At 44.2% G+C, this 25,614-nt stretch overlaps 1 protein-coding gene across 2 annotated transcripts in view; it reads left to right on the top strand.

The window, feature by feature from the left end:
• Nucleotides 1–25,614, top strand: part of LOC140426050 (cAMP-dependent protein kinase catalytic subunit beta) — a 205,441-nt gene that overhangs the window by 101,387 nt on the left and 78,440 nt on the right. The window contains exon 1 of one of the 2 annotated variants that reach the window (XM_072510352.1): nt 6,625–6,841. The exons of the other annotated variant lie outside the window; for it this stretch is intronic. Coding sequence (XP_072366453.1) covers nt 6,640–6,841 — 202 coding nt within the window. The 5' untranslated portion in view covers nt 6,625–6,639. Of the gene's footprint in view, nt 1–6,624; nt 6,842–25,614 lie in introns of those variants that run through there. 2 annotated transcript variants of the gene reach the window in all.

The raw sequence follows: 25,614 nt of genomic DNA, 5'->3' as shown, positions 1-25,614 counted from the left end.
TAAAATCCATGTACACTACATCCACTGCTTTACCTTCATCCACATGCTTGGTCACCTCCTCAAAGAATTCAATAAGATTTGTAAGGCAAGACCTACCCCTCACAAATCCGTGCTGACTATCCCTAATCAAGCAGTGTCTTTCCAGATGCTCAGAAATCCTATCCTTCAGTACCCTTTCCATTACTTTGCCTACCACCGAAGTAAGACTAACTGGCCTGTAATTCCCAGGGTTATCCCTAGTCCCTTTTTTGAACAGGGGCACGACATTCGCCACTCTCCAATCCCCTGGTACCACCCCTGTTGACAGTGAGGACGAAAAGATCATTGCCAACGGCTCTGCAATTTCATCTCTTGCTTCCCATAGAATCCTTGGATATATCCCGTCAGGCCCGGGGGACTTGTCTATCCTCAAGTTTTTCAAAATGCCCAACACATCTTCCTTCCTAACAAGTATTTCCTCGAGCTTACCAATCTGTTTCACACTGTCCTCTCCAACAATATCGCCCCTCTCATTTGTAAATACAGAAGAAAAGTACTCGTTCAAGACCTCTCCTATCTCTTCAGACTCAATACACAATCTCCCGCTACTGTCCTTGATCGGACCTACCCTCGCTCTAGTCATTCTCATATTTCTCACATATGTGTAAAAGGCCTTGGGGTTTTCCTTGATCCTACCCGCCAAAGATTGTTCATGCCCTCTCTTAGCTCTCCTAATCCCTTTCTTCAGTTCCCTCCTGGCTATCTTGTATCCCTCCAATGCCCTGTCTGAACCTTGTTTCCTCAGCCTTACATAAGTCACCTTTTTCCTCTTAACAAGACATTCAACCTCTTTTGTCAACCATGGTTCCCTCACTCGACCATCTCTTCCCTGCCTGACAGGGACATACATATCAAGGACACGTAGCACCTGTTCCTTGAACAAGTTCCACATTTCATTTGTGTCCTTCCCTGCCAGCCTATGTTCCCAACTTATGCACTTCAATTCTTGTCTGACAACATCGTATTTACCCTTCCCCCAATTGTAAACCTTGCCCTGTTGCACGTACCTATCCCTCTCCATTACTAAAGTGAAAGTCACAGAATTGTGGTCACTATCTCCAAAATGCTCCCCCACTAACAAATCTATCACTTGCCCTGGCTCATTACCCAGTACTAAATCCAATATTGCCCCTCCTCTGGTCGGACAATCTACATACTGCGTTAGAAAAGCTTCCTGGACACACTGCACAAACACCACCCCATCCAAACTATTTGATCTAAAGAGTTTCCACTCAATATTTGGGAAGTTAAAGTCGCCCATGACTACTACCCTATGACTTCTGCACCTTTCCAAAATCTGTTTCCCAATCTGTTCCTCCACATCTCTGCTACTATTGGGGGGCCTATAGAAAACTCCTAACAAGGTGACTGCTCCTTTCCTATTTCTGACTTCAACCCATACTACCTCAGTAGGCTGATACTCCTCGAACTGCCTTTCTGCAGCTGTTATACTATCTCTAATTAATAATGCCACCCCCCCACCTCTTTTACCACCCTCCCTAATCTTATTGAAACATCTATAACCAGGGACCTCCAACAACCATTTCTGCCCCTCTTCTATCCAAGTTTCCGTGATGGCCACCACATCGTAGTCCCAAGTACCGATCCATGCCTTAAGTTCACCCACCTTATTCCTGATGCTTCTTGCGTTGAAGTATACACACTTCAACCCCTCTCCGTGCCTGCAAGTACTCTCCTTTGTCAGTGTTCCCTTCCCCACTGCCTCATTACACGCTTTCGCGTCCTGAATATCGGCTACCTTAGTTGCTGGACTACAAATCCGGTTCCCATTCCCCTGCCAAATTAGTTTAAACCCTCCCGAAGAGTACTAGAAAACCTCCCTCCCAGGATATTGGTGCCCCTCTGGTTCAGATGCAACCCGTCCTGCTTGTACAGGTCCCACCTTCCCCAGAATGCGCTCCAATTATCCAAATACCTGAAGCCCTCCCTCCTACACCATTCCTGCAGCCACGTGTTCAACTGCACTCTCTCCCTATTCCTAGCCTCGCTATCACGTGGCACCGGCAACAAACCAGAGATGACAATTCTGTCTGTCCTGGCTTTTAACTTCCAGCCTAACTCCCTAAACTTGTTTATTACCTCCACACCCCTTTTCCTACCTATGTCGTTGGTACCAATGTGCACCACGACTTCTGGCTGCTCACCCTCCCCCTTAAGGATCCTGAAGACATGATCCGAGACATCCCTGGCCCTGGCACCCGGGAGGCAACATACCTTCCGGGAGTCTCGCTCGCGACCACAGAATCTCCTATCTATTCCCCTAACCATTGAATCTCCTACAACTATTGCTTTACTATTCTCCCCCCTTCCCTTCTGAGCCCCAGAGCCAGACTCAGTGCCAGAGACCTGGCCGCTAGGGCCTTCCCCCGGTAGGTCATCCCCCCCCAACAGCATCCAAAACGGTATACTTGTTTTGAAGGGGAACGGCCACGAGGGATCCCTGCACTTTCTGCCTGTTTGTTTTTTTCCCCCTGACTGTAACCCAGCTATTCTTGTCCTGTACCTTGGGTGTGGTTACCTCCTTGTAACTCTTCTCAATCACCCCCTCTGCCTCCCGGATGATCCGAAGTTCATCCAGCTTCAGCTCCAGTTCCCTAACACGGTCTTTGAGGAGCTGAAGTTGGGTGCACTTCCCGCAGGTATAGTCAGCGGGGACACCGGTGGTATCCCTCACCACCCACATCCTACAAAGTTTTACTCTGCTGCAACACGACCTGCTAACTTAATCACTCTTGTCCTTGCTGACTTGCAACATCTCCAGTTTAAAATTGCCTTCAGTTTGAATCTCCTCATGCCATTCCCCATTTACTGCCTCCTTTTTTGCTTTATCTCACCTTAAATCAATTCACATATTAGTTTTAATAATCTTTATTGTCACAAGTTGGCTTACATTAACACTGCAACGAAGTTACTGTGAAAAACCCCTAGCTGCCACATTCCGGCGCCTGTTCGGGTACAGTGAGGGAGAATTCAGAATGTCCAATTCACCTAACGCCCCATCTTTCGGGACTTGTGGGAGAAACCGGAGCGCCCGGAGGAAACCCATGCAGACAAGAGGAGAATGTGCAGACTCCGTATAGACAGTGACCCAATAGAACATTACAGCGCAGCACAGGCCCTTCGGCCCTCGATGTTGCGCCGACCTGTGAAACCAATCTAAAGCCCATCTACACTGTTCCACAAGCCGGGAATCGAACCTGGGAACCTGCCGCTGTGAAGCGACAGTGCTAACCACTGTCCTACCATGCCGCCCATAGGATTTGCTTGGAATCCCCATTATTTCAGTGGAAATAAGATGAACCAATGAGTGGAAACCGTGTTTTGCTGGTAGTGAGATGAGAAAGGATTGATGGAGGCTCAAGTGGATCGTGAACGGCGTATGGATTGGTTGGGCCAAATGGCCTGTTTCTCTGCTGTGTATTCTATGTAATAATGCTCTGCATTTAATTTGAAAACTTGATAATATCCTTGAATTTCACAGTATCACAGATGTCATATGTGGGCCTTGCATTCATCTAGCTTGTTTCCTGCTGTGAATCCATCACTGAAGTTTTATGTGTGTGCCAAAAATCAGCAGCACCTCTTCCAGTTTGCTCATTTGCTGGGATAGAGTGTCAGTTTAAACTCACTGTCGGCTCAATCCTGGCTTAAAAGAAAGTTCTGTGGCAGCATCAATTCAGAGAAGAGAAAATGCAAAGGGTCACAAATTGGCTATGAAAGTTGCTCCATCTGTTAAAAGCAACAAGAAAAAAAGGTTATGTAGTTATGCAAAAACATTCTGTTATGCATATGTGTTCAAATGCCATCCTTGGAAAGCAGCTCAAATCAAACTCAAATGAGGATTTGACTGGTTCTAAAAAATCTGAGTTATGCACAACAGCGGAAGAGATACATCATTCCTTTCTTGATAGGATAGCACCTATGTATGCCTACATAACCTGCAATTCAATAAACTAGGCAACCCTAATGCTAAAAGGAATGGGCCTTTTAGCTACACAGACCTACTTCAAGATAAGCTCCAGCAAATAGCTCCAGCTAAGCAAAATGTTGTAGAATAACCATGCAGCTGACAAGAGACCCGATTTTAATCTATTTCAGACAATATCTTTTAGTGTCGCAAGTGACTTACATTAACACTGCAATGAAGTTATTGTGAAAATCCCCCAGTCGCCACACTCTGACGTCTGCTTGGGTACACTGAGGGAGAATTCAGAGTGTCCAATTCACCTTACACGCATGTGTTCCGGGACTTGTGCGAGGAAACTGGAGCACCCGGAGGAAACTCACGCAGACATGGGGAGAACGCGCAGATTCCGCACCGTGACCCAAGCTGGGATTTGAACCTGGGTCCCTGTTGCTGAAGGTACCCCTCTACAAAGGTGGATCACAGACTTAACCTGTGGAAAAAGAAACGTTTGTCCACTTCAGGCTTTTCCAGCCAAATAAAATTAAACACAGGCTTGTGTGTGTAGACAGTTTTCATTTATTCGTTGATGGGGCATGGGTGTCACTGGCTGCGTCAGCATTTAATGCCCATCCCCAATAACCCTTGAGGGGGCAGTTAAGAGTCAACCATGTTGCTGTGGGTCTGGAGTCAAGTATAGGCCAGACCGGGTAAAGATGGCACATTTCCAACCCCAAAGGATGTTAATGAACCAGATGGGTTTGACAGTGTTTTTAAACTCATCATTAGACTTTTAATTCCAGATCCTTTATTGAATTCAGATTTCACCATCTGCAGTGGCGGGATTTGAACCTGTGTCTAATTCTTTACCATAGTATTTTGTTGGAGCATGCAATGTAGTAGATCTGTGAAGTGGCTTGGGAACTCCTGATATACAAAGCGCTATACAAATGTTAGTTCTTTGAAGTTTCACTTTGTTGCAAAGCTGTCGAGTTCCATGTTGACTTTGCGCCTCTGGTGGTAAAGGCACTAAAAATATCGGTTGCAAGTATTATGTAAAGAAAGGAAGGGGGAGGTTACATTGTTTTGGTTCAAGTAATAGGATGCATGTTTTTTTTCTAAGATGTATCTCGCCCTGTGCTGGCCTGGCTTTTCGCTGCAGCAATACAATCTATTTTCCCATTTCACCCTACATTGACTTTGAGCTCCATTGGAGGGAAGTTTAATCATTTGGGACACTGCTGTTTTAGTGATGAAGTATTTGTTCTCTGCCATCTCCCTGTTCCCCAAAAATTGTTATTTTTATAGAGTACCCAATTTGTTTTCCCCCATTAAGGGCCAATTTAATGTGGCCAATCCACCTAGCTTGCACATCTTTTGGGTTGTGGGGGTGAGACCCGCACAGACACGGGGAGAATGTGCAAACTCCACACGGACGGTGACCCAGGGCTGGGATCGAACCTGGGACCTCGGCGCCGTGGTGCCGCCCTATGATATAGCAATTTTAACATTATAAAATGTCCTAAGACGCTTCAATAGTTTTAACAAAGCAAAATCTGGAGGTATTGAGGCAATATTAGGGCGAGTAACCAAAAGCTTACTGTGGGTTTTTAAACAATGCCTTAAAAGAAGAAAGAGAGGTAGAGAGACAGAACTTCAGAGAGGGAATTCCAGAGCTTTGAATGTAGGCAACTGTATGGTGGATTGATGTAAACAAAGAGATGCACAAGGCCAGAATTAGACAAGATAGGAGGGTGTGGAATTCGAAGTTACCGAGTTATTTGTTGGGGGGGCCATGTAGGAGTGTAGCTCTGCGAACAAGGGGGGCAAATGAGTGAACGGGACTTGATGTGACATGGGCAGAGGAGTTAATTCTTACTGAACTGTCTTAACAAAAGCTCTAACAAAAATATAGAAGATGTTAGAGCTGTCCAGACTAGTCCGCATCTGCAAAGAGAAAAGGTAGTCTATAGCATAGGTAGACACCCAATCTTATTTGTGGGTAAAAGCAACCAGTGTTCTTGTTGGTCATTACTATTCAGTGATCTCCACTTCCACCTGCATGCTGGAAGTCCTGGATTAAGCTAGGATTGGGTTCTGCTTTGAAGCTCCCCTGCTGACCCAGGGCCATGTTAAGATTGGAGAATAGGGAAAAGTACAGCAGGTTACGCGCACCACACAATCAGGAGTCCGTGCCTTTGGAGAGAATTTGAGCAAAAAAAACAACCTTTGACTAGTGAAAATATGTGGGCTATGAATGTTTCTCAAGTATTTTTGTGTTTTGTGGTTTCTCAGGCTCACTTACAGGAAGTACTATTTTTGTTTAAACTTTTCCACATTTGAGCTGATTTTTTAAGCCGTTGAACGGCACTGGATACAATTGTCGAGAATAGTTTTTAAATGAAAAACGTTGATGTTTTGTAAAATTGCTGGTTTTCAAATGATCTTAAAACCAAAGATTGTAAAATGTGCTGTTTCATGTCGACAGGAAACTGCAGTAATAGCATTCAATCCGTGGTCAAACTGCTGATTGGGGTGGCAGCCTTTTTTTTGGTTGCAAACAGGAAGTTTGCTCAATCTACAGACCCTAGCTACTCCTAAGAAGATCACTGTGCTTCATGTTTGCAACACTTTTTAATTACTATAAAAGTATTTAATGTGACCCAAAGCAGCAGATGGCCCAGCAAAAGGATCTAATCGGTTACCAGTCCACTGGGCCAGAATCCTCAAAAACCTCTTCAGCTCTGGTTAAACTGGAAGTCTTAGCGAGCAGAATTTTTCACAGACCACCAAAGGTGATTGCTAATGAGCAAAGCCTGCCTCTGGAAATTGAAGGAGTCCTGGTCTCTGGATACACTCTCTTTTGGGATGAACGTAGTAAGTTTACAGTACATTTCAGTCCAATGTTATTTTTGTTTAAGATTGCCAGTTATATGCTACCTAGCAGTGGCTAAATCTCATTCTTGGTAAAGTATCCTTTTGATTTGTTTTATGAGGAAACGTTAAGAGCAATTTTACTGTACCAAGCTCATTAGATCTATTCTGCTAGGGAAGGAACGGTATCTGCACTCGAAGTCTCACAAAGCCCATACTCTCCTAATAACTATTCCCTTTCCCCTGCCCTCAATTTCAATCTCCCCTCCTCTTAGTCTTAACCTCTTGCGATATGTCCATTTGTATGAGATACAAATATGTTTGATTGTTGGTCGACTGATCAACAGCGAGGAGCATCACAGTTAAGTTGAGCCCTGTCTCTGTACACGTACTGCCAGTAGAGGTGACTGACACTCAGAAGTAGGTAAACTACCTCCCCCTCCTCTCTCTTTCCCCCCCCCCCCCCCCCCCCCCCCCGTGTCAGCCATAACTTAGTTGTTAGAACCCATGCCTTTGTCAGACTTCAGATTCAAGTCAGAAGGCTACAGGTTCAGACCGCACTTGAACATGAGGACAAAGACTAATCTAGGCTGATGCTCGCTCCAGTGTAATACTGATGGAATTCTGCACAATTGGAGGTGTTTCTTTGGACGGGATATTAAACAGAGGCCCTATTTGTCAGTTGGAGATAGTAATTTATGTCACACAGGGAGACCAGCCTATCAAATTGGTGTTAGCTCCCCACCGAGCAATCCAGTCAGTCCCACTGTCCTATTCGATCCCTTCCACCCTATTTACTTTAATCAAACGCCCAACCAATTTCCTTGTGAAATTGTTGATTGGGTTCCAGGTCATTACTACTATGTTTTTTTTTAAATGGCCGTTGTCACATTCCTTTTTTATCTGTTGCCCAAGATCTTAAATCTGCTTCGTCTGGCCATTGTACCATTAACGAATGGCACAGTTTTTCTTCGTGTCTCTTATCTTAACTTGTCATATCTTGTACATCTCTGTCAAATCTCCTCTCCGTCTTCTTTGCATTAAACGATCAACTTGAGCTGTTCCAACATAACTTAGTAACTGAAAAAGTGTGTTGACCAGAACTGGATGCAATACTCGATTTGTAGCGGAAACAGAATTTTCTGAAAATTTAACATAACCTTCCTGTTTTTCTACACAGGACCTCTATTTATAAAGCCCAAGATCCCATGTCCTTTGCTAACCAAACTCAATATGTACTGCCACCTTCAAAGATCGATACACGTGCATGCATGCCCCAGGTTCCACTGTTTCTGCATACTCCTTAGAATTGTGCCATGAAGTTGATATTGCCAAATGCATCACTTCACATTTTGATTTAAATTTATTGTCACGTGGACCGAGGTACAGTGAAAAGTATTGTTCTGTGTACAGTCCATAGAACATAGAACATTACAGCTCCGTACAGGCCCTTCGGCCCTCGATGTTGCGCCGACCTGTGAACCCACTCTAAAGCCCATCTACACTATTCCCTTATCGTCCATATGTCTACCCAATGACCATTTGAATGCCCTTAGTGTTGGCGAGTCCACTACTGTTGCAGGCAGGGCGTTCCACGCCCTTACTACTCTCTGAGTAAAGAACCTACCTCTGACATCTGTCTTATATCTATCTCCCCTCAATTTAAAGCTATGTCCCCTCATGCTAGACATCACCATCCGAGGAAAAAAGCTCTCGCTGTCCAATCCTCTGATCATCTTATATGCCTCAATTAAGTCACCTCTTAACCTTCTTCTCTCTAATGAAAGCAGCCTCAAGTCCATCAGCCTTTCCTCATAAGATCTTCCCTCCATACCAGGCCACATTCTGGTAAATCTCCTCTGCACCCTTTCCAATGCTTCCACATCCTTCCTATAATGCGGCAACCAGAATTGCACGCAATACTCCAAATGTGGCCGCACCAGAGTTTTGTACAGCTGCAACATGACCTCATGTCTCCGAAACTCAATCCCTCTACCAATCAAAGTTAACACACCGTACGCCTTCTTAACAACCCTCTCAACCTGGGTGGCAACTTTCAGGGATCTATGTACATGGACACCGAGATCTCTGCTCACCCACACTGCCAAGAATCTTACCATTACCCCAGTACTCTGCCTTCCTGTTATTCCTTCCAAAATGAATCACCTCACACTTTTCTGCATTAAACTCCATTTGCCACCTCTCAGCCCAGCGCTGCAGCTTATCTAGGTCCCTCTGTAACTTGTAACATCCTTCCGTACTGTCCACAACTCCACCAACTTTAATGTCATCTGCAAATTTACTCGCCCATCCTTCTACGCCCTCCTCCAGGTCATTTATAAAAATGACAAGCAGCAGTGGCCCCAAAACAGATCTTTGTGGACACCACTAGTAACAGGACTCCAGTATGAAACCTCCCATCAACCACCACCCTTTGTCTTCTTCCAGCTAGCCAATTTCTGATCCAAACTGCTAATTCTCCCTGATTCCCATGCCTCCGTATTTTCTGCAGTAGCCTACCGTGGGGAACCTTATCAAACACTTTACTGAAATCCATATACACCACATCAACTGCTTTACCCTCATCCACCTGTTTGGTCACCTTCTCAAAGAACTCAATAAGGTTTGTGAGGCACGACCTACACTTCACAAAACCGTGTTGACTATCTCTAATCGAATTATTCCTTTCCAGATGATTATACATCCTATCTCTTATAAACCTTTCCAAGATTTTGCCCACAACAGAAGTAAGGCTCACTGGTCTATAGTTACCGGGGTTGTCTCTACTCCCCTTCTTGAACAAGGGGACAATATTTGCTATCCTCCAGTCTTCTGGCACTATTCCTGTGGGCAAAGATGACTTAAAGATCAATGCCAAAGGCTCAGCAATCTCCTCCCTAGCTTCCCAGAGAATCCTAATATAAATCCCATCCGGCCCAGGGGACTGATCTATTTTCACACTTTCCAGAATTGCTAACACCTCCTCCTTATGAACCTCAAGCTCTTCTAGTCTAGTAGCCTGAATCTCAGTATTCTCCTTGACAACATTGTCTTTTTCCTGTGTGAATACTGACGAAAAATATTCATTTAGCACCTCTCCTATCTCCTCGGACTCCAAGCACAACTTCCCACTACTGTCCTTGACTGGCCCTACTCTTACCCTTGTCATTCTTTTATTCGTGCAGACCATTCCATACATGAAAAACATGGGACATACAATAAATAATTAGACACAGACATCAGGTGAAGCACATGGAGTATAGTGCTACAACAGAGTAGATGCGTAGAGGGATCAGGTCAGTCTATAAGAGGGCCATTCAGGAGTCTGGTAACAGCAGGGAAGTAGCTGTTTTTTAATCTTTTAGTGTGTGTTCTCAGACTTTTGTATCTTCTGCCCGATGAGGTTGGAAGAGAGAATAACCAGGGTGGGAGTGGTCTTTGATTATGCTGCCCGCTTTCCCAAGTAGCAGGAGGTTTGGACAGAGTCAATGGATAGGAGGCGGATTCGTGTGATGGACTGGGCTTTGTTCATGACTCTCTCTGGTGCATCTGAAAAAATTTGTTGGATAAATGTGGACATGCCGAATGTCCTTAGTTTCCTGAGGAGGTATAGGTGCTGCTGTGCTTTCTTGATTGTAGCATCGGCATGGGTGGACCGGGACAGATTGTTGGTGATGTTTATGCCCAGGAATTTGAATCTGTCAACCATCTCCACCATGGCACCATTGATACAGACAGGGGCATTTCACATTGCCCCATATTAAATTCCATCTGCCTCATGTTTACCCATTTTTCCAACCCACTTGTGCCCTGTTGCAGACATTTTTTATCTTTCTCACTTTTAGCCACTCTAATTTTGGTATCATCAAATTTTTTAAAATCTTGCTCAGTATTCTAAGATCCAAGTAATTTGTACATTATACACATCAAAAAAACAGCAGTCAGCCTTGAGGAACGCTAATTCCCAGCACTCTCCAGTCTGAAAAACACCTACCATGACTTGCTACTTAAGCCAATTTTATATCCAATTGAACACTGGCACTCTGATACCATAAGCCTTAATTTTGGTAATCACCCTTTTATGTGGTATCTTTCTTAAAACCTATATCGACAGGATTTGCTGCATTCCCTTCATCAACCTTCTCTGTTACTTCATTAAAAAAAGTCAAATTAGTCAAGCAGATGTTCCTTTTACAAATCCATCCTGGTTCTCTTTGATTAACTCAACCCTCCCAAGTTCCTATTGATTTTGTTCCCTAGATACCAAAACATTACACGTTAAACCAATTGTGCTGTAGTTACTAAAACTGTCCTTGCGCCTTTTGTTTGAATAAGGGTGTCACATTTGCCACACTCCAATCCTCTGGCGCCTGCCCATATCTGGGAAGTTGGAAGATTAAGGCAAGCCCTTCACTATTTCTGCTCTCAGTTTTTCTTTAGCAACCTGGGATACAAGCCATCCGGGGATTTCTCTACTCCAATCATAGCTAGCCTTTCCAGTATGTCCTTCCTTTCAATTTTCACAACCTCCACTATCTGCTTCTACCAATATATTTTAGATTCCTCTTCCTTAGGAAACACCTACCCAAAATTAAGGATGCTGTTTTTAAAAGATTTAAATGGAGAGGATAATTTTCATCAGGTTTGTATCACGTACAAGTGCTGTGATGATGTATTCGTATGCAATTTACCTGGGAATTAAGAATTTGTTTGGGAAGAATTTGCTTTGTTAAGGATGAAAATGTTTGTTCATTGTGTACATGAGATTGTCCCACTCTTGTACTTTGACAAGCATCCATTCCCTCAACAAATGTACCGTGGCAGGAGGGTGTACTATCTAGATTGTAATTCCGCACGACTCCATTGACTCCCAAACTTTTGATTTCTGCCACCGAGAAGGATAAGGGTAGTAGGAGCATGGGAATGCCATCATCTCCAACTTTCACAGTCTGGATATTTATTCTGATCATTCCTTGTCTCTGGGTCAAAATCCTGGAACCCCACAAACTGCAATGTTCCAAGAAGACAGCCCACAACCACCTACGACCCATTTAAGACAGAGATGAGGAGGAATTTCTTCTCTCAGAGGGTAGGGAATCTGTGGAATTCTTTACCGCAGAGAGCTGTAGAGGCTGGTTCATTAGTATGTTCAAGGCTGAGATGGACAGATTTTTCATCAGTAGAGGAATCGAGGACTATGGGGATAAGACGGGAAAGTGGAGTTTAGGATTATTTCAGATCAACCGTGAGCTTCATGAATGACAGAGCAGACTCGATGGGCCAAATGGCGTACTTCTCCTATGTCTTATGGTTTTACGGTTATGGTGTTATGATCTTATTGTGTTTAGAGATGGTCAACAGATGTCAGTTGACACCCAGGCCCCAAGAATGAATATTTTTTTAAAGTCTGTCACGGAGTTGACTCTTTGGGACCCTTAAATTTAATAAAGGTATTGTTTATTTACTTCTAGTCTCCCCTATCAATCTCCAGCAACAATAACAATGCCTCAACAACTTAGCCTTTTGTAGAATATTTCATGAACAAAATAGCATTTCTAATAGCACTTCCAGCTTCAGAGCACCAGATTTTATTTTGCATTTATTTTAATGGCGAAACAGCTGCTGGCATGTTGGGTGGATCCTAGCTTTTCAATCCTTAGTGCAGTTAATACACAATTCTGCTAATTAATTTGGTTCATGGGAAGTTCAATCAACAACTTACTGCTTCAGGGATCTGCATGGTGTGCAAGGAGACAGGGACAATGTCATGCTACCTTTGGAGAGTGTTTAATATTTGTTCTGGCCTTGGAAACATATTTTAAAGCACCCAAAATAATTTCTTTCTCGATCCCCCTAGTGCTAAATATTAAATGAGAACTTGTGTTGAGCTGAAGAACTTTTAAGGTTGCACTTTTTCCCAGAAATGTGAAGTTAAATCAGGAATGCTAGTGCTTGCATTTGACCAGTTATTACAAAGAAGTTGAACACTACTAACCTTGTATTGGTTACATTTTTCACAGCCTGACCAAGTCTAAGATTTATAACTGATCTGACTGGTAAACAGTATTCTCAATTTTTTACAATTTCTTCGCTTTTAGTACCGTGATGTAATAGCATCAACCATATTCCACCGTAGATTAAAACCTTTTCTTGTCTTTGATTCCAAAGCGATCGAGTGCATTTTGTAAATATGGGTTATCTATCACACACAAAGATAGACCAGCTGCTCAAAGAAGTCAGAACGAGTAGCTGGCCAAGTGCCCAGTGATTGAGTAGGGTGCTGAGAATCACTCGGGGTTAAGAAAGTAAAACCGAAGCACTGGGATTGCTATACCAGCCTGAAGATGCTAAATAGGAAAATCCCAAGACCCAGAACTTGTGTGCTACGTACTAAGCGACTGACTGATTAAAGCAGAGTAAAACTGGGAGGGTTAGTTATGAAACCGGAAGAACGTCCATCTCCAGGGATGGATGAAAGGCACAACATCCAGTGCTTGTGTTTATATAGCATGTTCAAAGTGAGGGCAAAACGTCCCAAGAGGTTTCACAAAAAACTAAAAAGAAAACAGCACTGAATGTGATCAAATGTTTGGTTTAAAAGCTGGGATTTAAGCAACTAGAGAGGATAAGCAAAGGGATTTAGTGTGGTAATTTAAAAACGTGAGGTCAGGATGTTTTGAAGGATTTTCCACCAATGGTGATGAAGGATGCACGGAAGGACAAGATTGATGACCAAAGTGTCAGTTTGGCTCAGTTGTTACATCTTTAACTTGGAGGCAGAAGATTGAACACATTGTTTACCTGACATTTTATGTATTGTGCTGAAGGAGTTCTGCATTATTGGTGGTGCCACCTTTCAGATGGAACGTTAAATCAAGGGCCCACTTGCCGTTTCAAGATTGGATTTGTTTATTGAATTGTTTTATTTGAATTGTCACATGTACCGAGGCGCAGTGAAAAGGAATGTTCTGCATACAGTCCAGACAAATCATTCCATACATGAGAAAACAAAACATAGGACATACATAAATACGCAATGTAAATACATAGACAGAGGCATCGGGTGAAGCATACGGAGTACAGTACTACTGAGTGGAGAAGATGTGTGAAGAAATCAGTTTGGTCCATAAAAGAGTTATTCAGGAGTTTGGTAACAGCGGGGAAGAAGCTGTTTTTGAACTTGTTGGTGCATGTTCTCAGACTTTTGTATCTCAGCCCGATGGAAGAATTTGGAAGAGTGAACAACCCGGGTCTTTGATTATGCTGTCCGCTTTCTCAAGGCCACGGGAGACGTAGACCGAGTCGATGGATGGAAGGCAGGTTTGTGTGATGGACTGCGTTCACGACTCTCTGTAGTTTCTTACTGTCATGGGCCGAGCAGTTGCCATACAAGGCTATGATGCAGCCAGATAGAATGCTTTCTTTGGTGCATCTGTAAAATTTGGTTTGATTCAATGTGGACATGCCGAATTCCCTTGGTTTCCTGAGGAAGTATAGGCGCTGCTGTGCTCTCGTTCGTAACGTCGACATGGATGGACCAGGACTGATTGTTGGTGCTGTGCACACCGAGGAATTTGAACCTGTCGACCATCTCCACCTTGTCATCACTGATTCAGAATTTGCTTCCTGAAGCCAATGACCAGCTATTTAGTTTTCCTGACATCGAGGGAGTGATTGATATAAAGGATACTCTGACAATCTTTAAAGAAATGTTGTGGGATTATCAGTGCCCTAACCAAAATGTATCCTTCCAACACAATCAAAAACAGACTAACTGGCCATCTTAGCTTTTGGGGTTTGTAGAATTTTGTATGCAAATTGACTGCCATGTTTGCTTAGCAACGACTGGGCTTCAAAAGTAATTCATTAGTCAGCAAGTGTTTTGTCATATATTAAGGATTTGTAAGCTTTCTGTAAAATGTAAGTTCTAATGTGTTTTGGCTCATGTTCCCAAGTCTACAATGATTTCCAAAGCTCATAGAGGAGATCCTGTATGGGCATTTCACTTTCTCCCTGCACAAACTAATTTCAGAATATTCACTGGTACTTTAATTAGAATCATAGAATCATAGAATCATAGAAGTTTACAGCATGGAAACAGGCCCTTCGGCCCAACCAGTCCATGCCGCCCAGTTTTTTACCATTAAGCTAGTCCCAGTTGCCCGCACTTGGCCCATAACTCTCTATACCCATCTTACCCATGTAACCATCTAAATGCTTTTTGAAAGACACAATTGTACCCGCTTCTACTACTACCTCTGGCAGCCCATTCCAGACACTCACTACCCTCTGAGTGAAGAAATTGCCCCTCTGGGCCCTTCTGAATCTCTCCCCTCTCACCTTAAACCTATGCCCTCTAGTTTTAGACTCCCCTACCTTTGGGAAAAGATGTTGACTATCTACCTTATCTATGCCCCTCATTATTTTATAGACCTCTATAAGATCACCCCTAAGCCTCCTACGCTCCAGGGAAAAAAGTCCCAGTCTATCCAGCCTCTCCTTATAACTCAAACCATCAAGTCCCGGCAACATCCTAGTAAATCTTTTCTGCACTCTTTCTAGTTTAATAATATCCTTTCTATAATAGGGTGACCAGAACTGCACACAGTATTCCAAGTGTGGCCGTACCAATGTCTTGTACAACTTCAACAAGACGTCCCAACTCCTATATTCAATGTTCTGACCAATGAAACCAAGCATGCCGAATGCCTTCTTCACCACCCTGTCCACCTGCGACTCCACCTTCAAGGAGCTATGAACCTGTACTCCTAGATCTCTTTGTTCTATAACTCTCCCCAACGCCATACCATTAACTGAGTAGGTCCTGGCCTGATTCGATCTGCCAAAATGCATCACCTCACATTTATCTAAATTAAACTCCATCTGCCATTCGTCGGCCCACTGGCCTAATTGATCAAGATCCCGTTGCAATCCTAGATAACCTTCTTCACTATCCACTATGCCACCAATCTTGGTGTCATCTGCAAACTTACTAACCATGCCTCCTAAATTCTCATCCAAATCATTAATATAAATCACAAATAACAGTGGACCCAGCACCGATCCCTGAGGCACACCACTGGTCACAGGCCTCCAGTTTGAAAAACAACCCTCTACAACCACCCTCTGCCTTCTGTCGTCCAGCCAATTTTGAATCCAATTGGCAACCTCACCCTGGATCCCGTGAGCTTTAACCTTCTGCAACAACCTACCATGCGGTACCTTGTCAAAGGCTTTGCTAAAGTCCATGTAGACAACGTCTACTGCACTACCCTCATCTACCTTCTTGGTCACTCCCTCAAAAAACTCAATCAAATTTGTGAGACATGATTTTCCACGCACAAAGCCATGCTGACTGCCCCGAATCAGTCCTTGCCTCTCTAAATGCTTGTAGATCCTGTCTCTCAGAATACCTTCTAGCAACTTACCTACTACAGACGTTAGGCTCACCGGTCTGTAGTTCCCAGGCTTTTCCCTGCTGCCCTTCTTAAACAAGGGCACAACATTCGCCACTCTCCAATTCGCACCTCACCTGTGGCTGCCGATGATTCAAATATCTCGGTTAGGGGACCCGCAATTTCCTCCCTAGCCTCCCACAACATCCTGGGATACATTTCATCAGGTCCCGGGGATTTATCTACCTTGATGCGCTTTAAGACTTCCAGCACCTCCTCCTCTGTAATATGCACACTTCTCAAGACATCACTATTTATTTCCCTTAGTTTCCTAACATCCATGCCTTTCTCCACCGTGAATACCAATGAGAAATATTCATTCAGGATCTCACCCAACTCTTGTGGCTCTGCACATAAATGCCCTTGTTGATCCTTAAGAGGCCCTACTCTGTCCCTAGTTACTCTTTTCCCCTTTATGTATCTGTAGAATCTCTTTGGATTCTCCCTTGCATTATTTGCCAAAGCAATTTCATGTCCCCTTTTTGCCCTCCTGATTTCCCTCTTAACACTATTTCGACAATCTCTATACTCTTCAAGGGATCCACTTGATCCCAGTTGCTTATGTACGTCATATGCCTCCTTCTTCTTTTTGACCAGAGTCTCAATATCTCGAGTCATCCAGGGTTCCCTACTTCTACCAGCCTTGCCCTTCACTCTAAAGGGAATGTGCTTACCCTGCACCCTGGTTAACACATTTTTAAAAGCCTCCCATTTACCAGCCGTCCCTTTGTCTGCCAATAGTCTCCCCCAATCTACCTCTGCAAGTTCCTGTCTGATACCATCAAAATTGGCCTTGCCCCAATTAAGAATTTTAACTCTTGGGCCAGACCTATCATTCTCCATAGCTATCTTAAAACTAATGGAATTATGGTCACTTGTCCCAAAGTGATCCCTCACTAGCACTTCTATCACTTGCCCTTCCTTATTTCCCAAGACGAGGTCAAGTTTTGCCCCCTCTCTAGTCGGTCCATCCACATACTGAATGAGAAATTCCTCCTGAATACACTCAACAAATTTCCCTCCATCCAAGCCCCTAATGCTATGACTGTCCCAGTCAATGTTGGGAAAGTTAAAGTCCCCTACTACTACCACCCTATTATTCTTGCAGCTATCTGTAATCTCCTTACATATTTGCTCCTCAATTTCCCGCTGACTATTTGGGGGCCTGTAGTACAGTCCTACCAAGGTGATCTCTCCCTTCTTGTTTTTCAGTTCCACCCATATAGACTCAGTGGGCGAACCCTCGGATATATCCCCTCTAAGTACTGCCGTGATGTTCTCCCTAATCAAAAACGCCACTCTCCCTCCTCTCTTACCTCCTGTTCTATCCTTTCTATAGCATCTGTAGCCCGGAACATTGAGCTGCCAGTCCTGCCCCTCCCTTAGCCATGTTTCAGTCATAGCTATAATATCCCAGTCCCATGTGCCCGTCCATGCCCTGAGTTCATCCGCTTTGCCCGTCAGGCCCCTTACATTGAAATAAATGCAGTTTAATGTAGACCTTCCTTGCTCTCTGCCCTGCTTTCTCTGGTCATGCTTTACACACTCTCCCTTCCTGCCTTTTGTTTCTGTCCCCACTGACTTCCTACATCGGTTCCCATCCCCCTGGCACATTAGTTTAAACCCTCCACAACTGCACTAGCAAACACCCCCCCGAGAACATTGGTTCCGGTCCCACCCAGATGCAGACCGTCCGATTTGTACAGGTCCCACCTCTCCCAGAATCGGTCCCAATGTCCCAGGAATTTGAAACCCTCCCTCTTGCACCATCTCTCAAGCCACGTATTCATCCTAGCTATCCTGTCATTCCTACTCTGACTATCACGTGGCACTGGTAGCAATCCTGAGATTACTACCTTTGAGGTCCTACTTTTTAGTTTAACTCCTAACTCCCTAAATTCAGCTTGTAGGACCTCATCCCGTTTTTTACCTATATCGTTGGTGCCTATATGCACCACGACAGCTGGCTGTTCACCCTCCCCCTCCAGAATGCCCTGCAGCCGCTCCGAGACATCCTTGACCCTTGCACCAGGGAGGCAACATACCAACCTGGATTCTCGTTTGCGTCCGCAGAAACGCCTGTCTATTCCCCTTACGATTGAATCCCCTATCACTATAGCTCTGCCACTCTTTTTCCCGCCCTTCTGTGCAGCAGAGCCAGCCACGGTGCCATGAACCTGGCTGCTGCCACCTTCCCCTGGTGAGCCATCTCCCCCAACAGTTTCCAAAACGGTAAATCTGTTTTGGAGGGAGATGACCGCAGGGGATCCCTGCACTGCCTTCCTACTCTTCCTCTGTATGTTGGTCACCCTTTCCCCATCTGCCTCAGTAATTTTAATCTGCGGTGTGACCAACTCACTGAATGTGCTTTCCACAACTTCCTCAGCATCGCGGATGCTCCAAAGTGAGTCCATCCGCATCTCCAGAGCCGTCAAGCGGTCTAACAGGAGCTGCAGTTGGACACACTTCTTGCAGATGAAGGAGTCAGGGACACCAGAAGGGTCCCTGACTTGCCACATCTCACAAGAGGAGCATGACACGGGTCTGAGCTCTCCTGCCATGACTTAAACCTGAAGTTAAATTTGAACTACACTACACAGCTAGGAGAAAGTCAAAGAGAGAGAAATCACTTACCAGTTACAAGCCAAACACTTACCTGCTGGCTGTGATTGACTTTGATAATAAATAAAGTTCTTCAACCTATTAAAAACATTTCAGTTGTGCTGCTGGTTACTTGGTGATTTGCTGAATTCCGATGTTGATGTTGCTACTGCTACATTTAGATGTGGCTAATGGGTTTTCTCTTGTGTAGCAAAACAAAATGCCTGAATATTGTGCCTCGTATTTCTCGAGCAATATCTCATCACTTGAGTGTCAGTAGGCTTTTTAACTGTTTGCCATATGGTGAGTGACTGACCCAAATCCTGTCTTCAATAGATACTGTTGCTGATTTTCTCCTTGGTTCAATTGCTCTGTTTTATTACCTTTTGCTCTCGAGTCGCCAGGTATCTTTATGATACCGCCACGAGGTTCAAGTCCGAGTAATGATCAACAACCCAATACACCGATTAGTAAGATTTAAATCAAAGCACATTTATTATACACAGTAATCGCTACTCATGCACAAATTCTACGTCTAAGCTACTTCTACAACTAACAGCTATACTTCACTTTGGACTGGCCCACCAGGTCAGGGGAACAAATGGCCTTTCGTTCGGGTTCTGAGTCTGCGGGATTCGAAGTTGGTACGGATTGGTAGCTAGGAGCGCCTATCTCATAGCGAGCGCTGAATTAAGACTTACTGGTTTCGGTGATCACTGGAGTCACTGCACCGGTCACGGTCAATGTTGGTTCGTGTTTCTGGGTGACCCGGGCAGGAAGAAGAGAGTGAAAGGGAGCTGCTGAAGAGTGCGATTTGAACTTGGGGCTTAACTCTTATAGTCCCCAGGGGCTTCCCGCCTTTCGGGGCGGACCCTGTACCTGGTCCCAAGTGATTGGACTTTGTCCCAATCGCTTGGTTCGATTTTCTCCAATACTGGAGCGGTTCCCTGATTGATGGGCGGTCTTGAGGTACTCGTTCACTTCCTTTGTGTTGGCTCCTGCTGGCGCCGAGGAGTCTGGCTTTGCTTTGTGTGTCCAAAATGTTACTTATTGTTCCCGGGGATTGCTCATCAGTATGCAGATAGCTGCTACTTTGTTATGCTGATGGCCGCTGGTATCGATGTTGTCTGGTTTTTGCAGAGGTAAATACACAGCAAACCTGCAGCCGCTGGGTTCTGTCTTGTTGGCTGATTTTCCCATCAGCTTTTGCCGTTCGCCATTTTAAATCGGGAGTTCGTAGAATCATAGAATTTACAGTGCAGAAGGAGGCCATTCGGCCCATGGCCACTTTAAGTGGCTACAATACCCACATATGTGTGCACTTATACCATTCGATGCCGGACAGTGATTAGGAGTGAAAATGCCTGAATACTTTTTTTTCCTTTCATTTGCACAACCCGGAGTAATTGTGCCTTATCCCTACTCCAGTTGAGATAAACTAACTCAGTACAAACTGCAGATTTAAGTTGTTCTCTCTGGCTCATCTACTTGACTTTATATCATTTAAGTATTTTCTCTGCTCGCTATTTCTAAAGAGAAAGTAACTTTAATTTATAAAGTGCCCTTTGTAACCTAATGGCATCTCAAAAGTACCTTACAGTACTTCTGAAGTGTAGTCATTGTCACAGCCAATTTGTAATGAAACAAACTCCAACAAATAGCAATGTGGTAGTGACCAGATAATCTTTTCATGTCCTCGGGACATCCTAAACATCTTGCAGCAAATTATGACACTTGAGAAGGACTGTTTTATCCTCCGTTCCAGCAGTCCCAAAATAATCATTTATAATGACCTGATAACCTGTTTTAGTCCGGTTGAGGGATGAATATTGGCCTGGACATGGGAAAACTGTTGTCCTTCAAAACATTGTAGTGGCATTTCGTTTAGCAAAGAGGGAAGACGGGCCCAGTTTAATGTTTCACCTGAATGAAACCAACTCTGTGTTGCCTGAGTGTCAGCCTGGATTTTGGACTCAGTTCTGCATTAAGACTTGGACCTACAAACCCCTGACTTGAAACAGAAGTTCTACCACTAAGTACAGCTGCGAAAGGAGGGTTTGTGACTTCAAAGCATTTGCTGAGAAACCATTTTGGAACATGCCAATGGATCCCTTTTCACTGTGTAGCGGTAACGAACTAAAGCGGGAAGACTTCCTCTGGTCAGTTCAGTATTGTTAACAAAACTGTAATGGAAAATATTCCTACATTTGTTTATGATGTTAGTGCATATGGCAAGCAGAAGGACTCATTCCATTCCCACAGTGAAATGCCAGGGTACTCCAGCATTGATTTAGTGCAGCACTGCAGTAAAGTATATTTTTAGTTTTAAAAAGAATCATGATTTATGAAATTACTGGAAAGTACTTGGGACAAGCATTCCAATGACTTATCAGTTTGAAATGTGCATGGCTACGTTTGAAGAATGGAGCTACTCCTTTTAAGTGCCACATAAGTACAGTTTAAACAGCAGCCTGAATGCCATCTGTTTTGGAAATAATAGGATGCAGGTGGACCAGTTTTCTTGTAAATACTTTTCTGAAACTTGCTGATTGCTGGAATATATGGCATTTTGTTGTGGTGACCATTATGATGATGCTGGTTTGTGCTCGGTCAAAGGGCAGTATTTCAGGTTGTTATAACTAGGCTTTTTGTCATTCAGTTTCATGGGGGTGGTTGGACACAGGTGGAAATAGCTAAATTTAGCCAAGTTCATGCTACTGGCTGCTATGGCCTGGCAGTAGCAATGATGGCAAAACTGTCTGTTTGCTGTGGTTACTCTTCTAAAACTGACGGCAGTTTTTTGCGTCCACACGTGCAGTTAACGCTGATATTCAGAGGTTGCTGTCAATGATGTGACACTTGTCCATTGGGTGCACTATTGGGGTTCCCCCTCCCCCCTAGTCTGTGATCAATTGGAAATCACCAAACTGACAAGAACTTGCCTTTTTACGCTATTCACCTTGCTGTAAACATTTGAAGGTGCTGCACCTTGTTGAATGAGGCATAAGTGGTGTTTTGCATTGTGCTAAGTTCATGGGGAGACATTGGCATGGTGGTATTGTCACTGGAGTAATGATCCAGAGTCATGCTCTGGAGACCCGGGTTTGAATCCTGCCATGGCAGATGGTGAAATTTGAATTCGACAAAAATCTGGAATTAAATGTCGATTGTCGTAAAAACCCACCTGGTTCACTAATGGGACATTCTACTTGTCCTAGGATGATCCTAGCACAGGGATTGTAATACTTACTTGGAATCTGTTGAATGGGGAGCAGCGTCGAGTCCCGGTAAGAATGTTCGACCAGCAGTCTGGGAGTGAATGGCAGGCATTCGGAACAGCAACTTGGGAAAAGAAGCATTGGTTGAATGGTGGTGGTGGGAGGGGGGGGAAGCATAGAGATGTCTCCGCCTCATCGAACGTAACTGGTTTGTTCCAATCTTTTTAATGCAATCCTTGCTTAACGGCAGCACGGTAGCATCGTGGTTAGCACAATTGCTTCACAGCTCCAGGGTCCCAGGTTTGATTCCCGGCTTGGGTCACTGTCTGTGCAGAGTCTGCACGTCCTCCCCGTGTTTGCGTGGGTTTCCTCCGGGTGCTCCGGTTTCCTCCCACAGTCCAAAGATGTGCAGATTAGGTGGATTGGCCATGATAAATTGCCCTTCGAGTTGGGTGGCGTTACTGGGTTATGGGGATAGGGTGGAGGTGTGGACCTTGGGTAGGGTGCTCTTTCCAAGAGCCGGTGCAGACTCGATGGGCCAAATGGCCTCCTTCTGCACTGTAAATTCTATGATTCTATAATGTCCTTTAAGAAGGAAATCTGTCCTTCCTGGTCTGGCCCACATGTGTCTCCAGATCCACAACAATGTGGTTAACTCATAAATGTCCTCTGGGATGGACAATAAATGCTGGCCCAGGCAGCGACACCCACATCCCATAAACAAATTTAAATAAATAATTGCTACGGAGCAACCTCACAGCATTGAAAAGCTCATTTATGGAATGTGATAATTTCTCCATTAAGATAATTTCATTTCTTAATACACCTTTTATCTTGATTCCATGTGTATGTCCCAAGAGTTTATTTTTCTCTCTGTAAAATTAATTAGAAGTGGTGGATAATCTGTGCAGTTACTTCCAGAGTTTTTGCATGTGAGAATACTTGATTGTGATTGGCTACTTACCCTGCTTTGATAGCTTCACTTTTGCTGGATGCCGAGAGATACCCTTCACATGGCACCAGGTGCAAGCTAATACCAGGAAAGGGAAAAGCCACAGCACAGGAATCATTAAATCTTTGAGGGCAGCTTTCATTTCTGTTGAATCTGGACTTGCGGAACTGAAAAGTGCACGGATGTTGACATGGGGTGAAAACTGGGTCAGACTCTGCTCAATTGCACCTGACAATCAAAGTAGGCTTCCAACAAATGCTGCCTACTGTTGCTCGTTTTAGCCTTAGTTTACTTTATTCTTATTCTGTCACCTTTGCTCATGAGTCGCCAGGTAATACCGCCACATGGTTCAAGTCCAAGTAATGATTAATAATGCAACACACCGCTTAGTAAGAGTTAAATCAGCGCTCATTTATTATATACAGCAATTAATACTTATACAATAATCCTACTTCTAGACTACTACCTACCACTAAAGGCCAATACTTAACTTTGGAAATGGCCCACCAGGTCAGGGAAACGAATGGTCTTTCGAATTGGTTCTGAGCCTGCGGGATTCAAAGGCTGGTACAAGTCGATAGTCAGGAGCGCCTATCTGGTAGCGATCGCTGGAGTAACACTTACGGTTTTCTTTGTCGAAGGGTCTCGAAGGTTGTGAGCAGGAGAAGAAGGGTCGAGTTGAACTTGGCCCCTATTCTTATAGTCCCCAGGGGCTTCCTGCCTCTCGGGGCAGACCTCGTACCTGGTTCCAAGTGATTGGACTTGGTCCCAATCACTTGGTTCGATATGCTCCAATAATGGGGCGATTCCTAGATCGGGGGGTGGTCGTTTACCTTCCTTTGTGTCAGCCCCTGCTGGCGCCGAAAGGCCTGGGTCGGCTTTCAATTGCTAATTTGTAGCAATTGTTCCCGGGGATGGCTGATTACTATGCAGATGGCTGGGTTGTGTGATGTTGATGGCTGCAGGTATCGGTCTGGGCTGACTTCCCCAGAGGCGAATACACTGTTTTACCTGCAGCTGTCCGTTTGAGTCCTGTTGGCTGATTTTCCCATCAGCCTCTTCCGTTCGCCATTTTAAATCGGGGTTTTGACCATTCTAATCGGGAATCAGCCATTTTAGGTGGCTACACTACACACACAAAGAAATGGACATTTGTGCAAGCCACTGGCTTTGGCACTTGTGGAACTGTTTTCTTGTATGACTTTAAACCGCGCTTTTAAAGATGATGTCAATTTATTATCTTCTATTCCGTAATGTATAATAATAATCTTTATTGCCACAAGTAGGTTTACATTAACACTGCAGTGAGGTTACTGTGAAAAGCCCCTAGTCGTACATTCCAGCGCCTGATCGGGTACACGGAGAATTCGGAATATCCAATTCACCTAACAAGCACGTCTTTTGGGACTTGTGGGAGGAAACCGGAGTCCCCGGAGGAAACCCACGCAGACAGGGGGAGAACGTGCAGACTCCTCACAGACAGTGACCCAAGCCGGGAATCGAACCTGGGACCCTGGAGCTGTGAAGCCATAGTGCTAACCACTATACTAATCATTTGGGACAAACAACTCCATACATTTAAGCACTTCAGTGTTAATCTGTGGCATATAAGGCAACAAGGTTCCTGTCATTTGGAACAGAAACAGTATGTGTGTTAGCCTTTGGATGGCAATCATTATTTTTTTTGCTGAGTAAACTTTGGTATGTCGAGAGTTATTTTTAGTTCTTGCAAAAGGTAGTTTTCCCCACTTGACCAATTTTCTTGGCTACAAGAGATTCTTACTGGAAAATTATTCACTAAATGCTGGCACCTGATGGATGTCACACACGCATCCCTTCCACCCCCCCCCCCCCATCAGATGAGAATGCTAGCCAATTGGCACCTGCAAAATCAATGAGACAGTAAATGCCCCTATACCTGTCCCAAATGAGATCAATTAACGTAGTGCGCACTAGAGTTGAACTTGAGACTTTCTAGTCTGTATGGCTCTATTGTTTACACAGACAAAGTGCAGTGAACCATTGGTGAGAAGATGTGCTCTGTTAATTTGTGTATTATTAGTCACCATTGATTTGAAATTGAGATGCTGAGTGTAAAATGTAATCATATTTAATTAAATTGCAGCATGTAAATGCAATTTTCCCTGTTTTAATTTTTTTTGCATGCAGCACTATAGTTTTGTGTTCTTTTTCCAGTGTGAAATGCTGGGTTGACACGTGTCTTTAATTGCCTTGGGAGAGCACTTCCCTCTCATCCCTTACGACCCTGCTCAAAACGCCTTTTGTGGTCGAAAATACAAATTGAAACTGTGAAAATACTCAGAACGACAGGTGACATCAAATACTAATCTTTATTAGTGTCACAAGTTGGCTTATATTAACACTGCAATGAAGTTACTGTGCATCTGTGGGCCAAAAGATATTTAGCGGAGCTGGCCAGAGTTGATTGGAAGGGAAGCCTCACAGGGAAGGCAGTGGAACAACAATGGCAGGAGTTTTGGGGGGTTATTCGGGAGGCACAACAAAAATTTATCCCAAGGAAGATACATA

Source organism: Scyliorhinus torazame, chromosome 7 (assembly GCF_047496885.1).
Source record: "Scyliorhinus torazame isolate Kashiwa2021f chromosome 7, sScyTor2.1, whole genome shotgun sequence".
Lineage (NCBI taxonomy): Eukaryota > Metazoa > Chordata > Chondrichthyes > Carcharhiniformes > Scyliorhinidae > Scyliorhinus > Scyliorhinus torazame.
Note: the sequence above shows the minus strand (reverse complement) of the source record. Positions and strands in the feature narration are given on the sequence as shown.